Source organism: Octodon degus, unplaced genomic scaffold, assembly GCF_000260255.1.
Source record: "Octodon degus isolate 3935 unplaced genomic scaffold, OctDeg1.0 scaffold00001, whole genome shotgun sequence".
Taxonomy (NCBI): Eukaryota; Metazoa; Chordata; class Mammalia; order Rodentia; family Octodontidae; genus Octodon; species Octodon degus.
In genome coordinates, this window is record NW_004524577.1 from 9,443,581 (window position 1) to 9,450,158 (window position 6,578).

The 6,578-nt window shown below is 40.7% G+C and overlaps 1 protein-coding gene across 1 annotated transcript in view; it reads right to left on the reverse strand.

The window, feature by feature from the left end:
- The window catches only part of C2cd6 (C2 calcium dependent domain containing 6), a 157,504-nt gene that overhangs the window by 108,430 nt on the left and 42,496 nt on the right, over positions 1–6,578 (reverse strand). The window contains exon 7 of the mRNA XM_023710313.1: positions 75–173. Coding sequence (XP_023566081.1) covers positions 75–173 — 99 coding nt within the window. The remainder of the gene's footprint in view (positions 1–74; positions 174–6,578) is intronic.

Here is a 6,578-nt window from a genome sequence, read left to right on the forward strand (position 1 = left end):
TTAAAAAAAAAAGAAAGAAATTAACCTGTGATCCAAGTAACACATAAATAAGTGAAAACTTCTGCGCTACTCACCTTTCCCGGGGTTTTACAAGCGGCACTGCAGGCGGCTGGCTGGGCTGAGATCCGTTAGCTGAATTCCCTACAGTCACCGGCTGGGGCGTAACGACATCTCTGAAAACCATAATAAATATTGATATTGTTATAAGAAACTACCTTTCTAACACCTGCGGTAGCTACCGTCTTTAAATCCTTTCTACTTTTGCTCACCTATCCACGTTAGGGCATCGAAACTAGAACTGAGAAAGATTATAGAGTGAGAAATCCTGAGAGAAGTTCTTGCTTGAATATTCTTTCTACTAAGAACATGGGCAGCAGGGATGGAAAAGGGCAGGGTCTGAAGGAAAGAGAAGAAAAATATTAAGAGTCCCGCTGGGCAGGCTGGGGCACACCTATCATCCCAGGACTCAGGAGACTGAGGCAGAAAGATTGAGGTCAGCCTGTAGACCCTTCCCTAAAATAAATAAATAAATAAATAAATATGTCTGATTCATAGTGCAATGTTAGGGTTAAGGGTGCTGGGATTAAGGGTATGTGATTAGTAAATCATTCCACTGATTGATTTGGCATAGTTCTGCCTAGAATTAAGGGTGTGAGTGCTACACCCACCCTAGGAATGGTTCCCTGCCTATAATACAAGGGGCAGAAAGAGTCTTAACTTCTCTTCTCTACACAGAGAGTTCAAGACTGAACTGAATTACAGAGCAAGACTTTGAGACAAAATACAAACAAGCAATCATCAAAAAAAAAAAAAAAAGAAAAAGAAGAGGTAGAAGAGAAAGAGGAGAAGGAGGAGGAGGAGGAGGAGGAGGAGGAGGAGGAGGAGCAACCCAGACTTCTTACAACCTCCATAGCCATTGTCTCGCAGATGCCTCAATTTTTTTAATTTATTAATTCTATGGAATGCGTTGTGTGCCGGGTACTGTGTTCATATGGCTGTATGTATTATCTCATTTAGTTTTCACAGCAAATCCATGAGATGAGAATTATGAGCTCCTACTTCACATACAAGAAAAATAGAATTGAAGAGATTAAACAACCCCCACCCAAGAGTTTATATCGGAAAAGTGACAAAATTAACATTTATATACAAAACTTTTTTTTTTTTTTTTTTTTGCGGTATCAGGGATTGAACTCAGGACCTTGTGCTTGCCAGGCAAGCACTTGTTCTACTGAGCTATATCCCTAGCCCAGGAATACAATTTAAATGTTCAAAATATTTCACAAGTTGTTTTGTTCCTCTGTTTTACTGCATTAGTTGGAGTTGTCAGGAGGGACCAATTTATATATGTATGGTCGCTGTATATATGAAATAGGACTTTATCACTATTAAAAATCTAGATCTTAGACTCTTGGACTGGTGGTTCTTATCCATCAGCTCGTTCAACTTTAGCTCCAGTCTCATCCCCAGTAGCCTTTCCAGAGCTGCTACCTTCACCATAAACTCCATGAGTTTTCCCAATTCAAACTTGGGCTTCTTCAGCATTTTTACTTTTCTGACGAAGACATCATGAAGAGGGTAGATAGACTGGCAAGCCTTTTCTATGTCTTTCCCATGCTGTCTGGAATCAGTTTATTGACCACTTCCTTCAAGTCATTTGTCTGCACCTCCCGAGTCATGATTTCCATCATCTTCTTCCGGATCTGGTGAACCTGTTGTTGCTGAGCGTAAGAGGTCTTCCGCATCTGATTGTTGCATTTTTTAGTAAAGCCAACACGGAACAGTCGAAGCAAATAACCATTGGTAGTCTTGACGTCATCATGAGCTTTGATCTTGGTCTGCCATTTTTTGACCATGGAACACATTTTGTCCCGGGTCCATGCCCTGGAAGTTAGTCGGGTGGTTTGTGCCCTGAACATCTTCAGTAATTAGCTTGAATTTTCTAAAGGCAACTTCATCATTCTGCAGGCCAGCAGGCCAGCAAGGCTCACTTCAAACACATGACCTTCGAGCCCATCAGATGCAATTTTGGTTCCTTGGGTTCTGCTGACAAGTGTCTTCCCCAGTATTTCTTATGTTGAACATAGCTGGTGCTTTCACATCCTACCAGTCTTTTTTAGAAAATGGATCAACCACCTTCTTCTTGGCTCCCTTTTCACTGCCATTTGTAAGGCGCTTGTTCTTGCCTGCCACCATGGTGCTGCTCAGAGAGCCACAAGGGCAGTCGCTGTACACACAAAGAAGTACATTTATCATAAAGAACTGGCTCACGCAGTTATGGAGATCAAGAAGGCCCAAGATCCACAGGGGGAGCAGGCAAGGCAGAGGCAGGAAGGCCAACGGTGGACTCTGACTCAAATGCCTCAGGGCCAGGACAGCCAATGGCATAGCTGCACTCTAAAGCAAGGCAGGCTCAAGGTGGTGTGAGTAAAAGTGCAAAAGAAACAAACAAAAACACTGATGTTTCAGGTCAAAGGTAGTCAGTCAGGAAGAACCCTTTCTTAGGAAAGCGTCAGTCTTTTCGTTGTACTCAACTGATCAGACAAGCCCATCTACATCAGAGAAGGAAATCTGCTTTACTCAGAGAATGGACTTAAATGTTAATCTCACCTAAAACATTCTGCTGGGGAGATAGCTCAGTGGTAAAGCACCTGCCTGGCAAGTACAAGGTCCTGAGTTTGACTCCTGGTACCAAAAGATGCTATATTTCATCCAAACATTCTATTAGAACGCTATTTTTTTTTTTTTTTTTTTTTTTTGCACAGCAAAGAGTACTGGGGATTGAATTCAGGGTTTCTCATGTTCTAGGCAAGTAATGCACCACTGAACTGTATCATCAACCCTTTTTATTTTTTTATTTTGAGACAAGGTCTTGCTAAGTTGCCAGGCTGGTCTTGAACTTGTAATCCTCCTGCCTCAGCCACCAGGGTAGGTGGTATTGCAACTGAGAAGGCAAAATGGATCTTTTAAAGTAAGATTTTTTTTTTTTAAGAAATAAGCTACTTTCCCAAATTTTTTCATACTAAGGGCATAAACTTTTACACACACACTCACATCATCTCAGGTTAGTGGACAGAAGGTAAAAATGATGCCCCCTGGGGTCCAGTGTCTTTAGGACAAGGAGAGGAGCCAGGAAAGAAAAAGCGAGAATGATGGAACAAAGCTGTATGGGAATGTCCCTGTCTACTGTCCTTTGTTCCCCCTCCCTTCTTCCTGACTACAAAAGCGCCCTTGCACACCTGACCTAGAGATGGCAAACGAGGCAAATGAGGCCCATCCACCTCCTCGGAGCTGGGCTTGGATGATACTGTTTTCCTTTCCACCAAGCCCCTTGTCTTCCTGGTGCAGCAAATAACAGGGACCAAAACACCAGCAGCAAGTTCCAGGGATGCACCAGCAGCCTGGACCCCAGAGTAAGTCCTGACCATGAGGCAGGTCAAGTTGGCACACAGCACAGCCCATCACAAGGCCAACCCTTGTCATCCAGGCACTTCAGTTTCTTAACTTTCCTCCAGATTAGGACACCCACATGGCCATAGTCCTAACTAGTATAATACAACCATCCTGTATCCAACTGACCAAATAACAATAGGTCTTTAGTCAGAAGACGGAGTAAAGTTTCTGAATGATGCTTACTCTTCTCCTTAATCTCCCAAAACTTAGATACTATGGTATTGCATAATAAGAGAGAAAGAGCAAACAAACAAACAAAAAAAAACCATTACATATATACACACAATCAAGTATAATCATAAGACCATGAAATACTCATAACAACTACAGCTCTCATTTCTCAGGTTATCACATGTATCTATCCCTTCCTTCTCGCCTGTTTGTCCTCTGCTATCAGCAGTCGCCTCAGCTGGCCATGGTTCTTTACCTTCAGGAGTGCTCAGAACCTTCATTCCTGAATTTAAGGATCTGGATCAGAAATAATCCCATCTGAACTAGGTTATTGTAGTTTTCCATTAAATCTTTAATCACATGGTGGAGTAATGTTAGAAGGTGCCCTGGGGAGTCTCCTGTATCTCAGACACACTCTTCATCATCTCCGTTGGGAAGAAGCTACTCAACTTTCCCCTGGTGTTCAAGATCGAACAACCACAGGTGCAGTTAAGTCCCTTCCTTGCTTGTTGAGTCAAAGGCATGAGGACTCTAAGCTAATTTTCTGCCCTAGTAGAAGCATTTCTCCCTTTGGAACTAAGACCTGTAGGCCAGAAGAGGATAATACTGTAGCAACAACAACAACAACAAAAAGACTGCAGCAACAAGACAAATAAAATCTCTAGGAACAATCATGAGTAATTCATTGTAAGAATCCCATGGATATGGGGGCTCTTCTGTGTAGTGAATCATGTCATTTACAAATAATAATTTTACTTTATTTCTTTTATGTGTATCCTTTCCTTTCTCAGCTTGTCATCCTTATTACTAACTTGAATAGGAGTGGTGATAGTGGATAGCCTTCTTTTACTCCTGATTTTAGAGGGAAAACTTCCAGTTCTGCCCTATTTAATGTGATGTTGGCAGTGGGTTTGTCATAAATGGCTCTTATCAGATTGTGAGGTCTTTCTATATCTATTTTCTTGAGTTTTTATCATGAAAGGATACTGGATTTTTTTTCAAAGGCTTTTTTCTGCATCTATTGAAATGATTGATTTTTTTGGTCCTTATTTCTATGTTTTATTGATTTGCATATCTTGAGTCATCCTTGCATTCCTAGCATGAAGCTTAATTTATCATGAGGTAAAAGATGTATAAGCTCACTTCTATTTGTTGCATTCTGCTTGCCAGTATCATGTTAGGATTTTTGCATCTATATTTATTAAAGACATTAACCTGTAGTTCTCTTTGTTTGGATCTTTGTGTGATTTTGGAATCAGGATAATGGTAGCATCCAGAAATGACTTGTGGAATATCCCTTCCTCCTCAGTTTCATTAAGAAGTTTGAGGGCCAGCCAAATAGCTCAGTGGATTAAAGTGCCTGCAAGCAGGCACAGGGGCTGGGGGTCCTGCTGTGCTGGCCCTGCCCCCAGGGCACGCTAAAATAGCAATTGAGACTGAGCATGGTGGCGTGCCTGTAATCCCAGTTCTTGGGAGGCTGTAACCAGGAGGACCACTACAAATCCAATCTAGTAGTAACACCCTGAACACCCTATAGACCAGAGGGAGGAGGAGGAGAAGGAGGAGCAGGAGCAGGAGCAGGGGGAGAGGGAGAGGGAGGAGGAGGAGGAAGAAGAAGGAGGAGGAGGAGGATGAAGAGGAGAAGAAGATGAAGAAGAAAGAAGAAGAAAGAAGAAAGAAGAAGAAAGAAGAAGAAGAAGAAGAAGAAGAAGAAGAAGAAGAAGAAGAAGAAGAAGAAGAAGAAGAAGAAGAAGCAGTTTGAGGAATATTAGTGTTAAAACATATTTGAAATTCTTGCAGAATCCATCAGTGGAAAAAGAAATTACTCAGTGATCCCATAAAGACCTGGGCTTTTATTAGTTGGTAGGTTTTTAATTGCTGCTTCTATTTCATTGGATTATCAGGGTTTTTAAATTTTCATGGCTCCATTTTGGTTGTTCGTATGTTTTAGGATTTTATCTAATTCTTCTGAATTCTTCAATTTACTGGCATACAGATTTGTAAAGTAGTTTTCATGTAAGTAATGTCCATTGTTATTTCACTGCTAATTGTATTGATTTGGGTCCTCTTCCTTTTGGTTAGATTGACTAAGGAATAGCAAAACCAACTCTTCAGTTCATTAATTCTTGGTAGTTTTTTCTTAGTCTCAATGTCATTCAAGTGGAATTTCCTTCCTTGAACTAGCCTTAGATTTGGTTGTCCTTGTTTTTCTAGGACCTTGATGTGCAGCATTAGGTTACTGACTTGGGCTCACTCCATTTATGTGACGAGGCACGCACAGCTATAAATTTCCCTCTTAACACTGTCTTCACTGTGTCCCATAATTTCTGGTAAGTTATTCTAGAATTATCATGTAGACCTAGAAACTGCCTTATTTCATTTTTGATTTATTCTGTAATACACATTTAATAATGTATTGCTTAGGTTCTATGCACTTCCATTATTTGTTTTTTTAATTGATTTCCAGTCTTATTGTGCTATGATCTGATAATATGCGTGGTATTTTAGCTCATTTACTTAATCATGCTTTATTGGCTAGTATGTGGTCTTTTGTTTTTTTTTTTTGTTGTTGTTGTTGTTGTTGTTGTTGTTGTTTTTGCTTTTTCAGAACCGGGGATTGAACTCAGGCCCTTGCACTTGCCAGGCAAGCGCTTATTCTACTGAGCTATCCCCCCGGCCCCTATTGGTCTTTTGGGAGAAACTGCCTGTGCTACTGAGAAGAATGTGTATTATTGATAAATAATTAATTGTTCTTAAAAGGAAAGCAAGAACTCGAGGACTAATTAAAAGAGGGAAAGGAGAAGAGCTAGGAAACATGACAGTGACAAGCCATACAGTTATATGTAGAAGATGGGCAAGGCAATGATCCTGAGAATCTTCAGAAGATTTTTGAATCTAGCAGTTAATTGGAAAGATTCTCATCCTAACTATATATACTGACACCTGTGAACTAA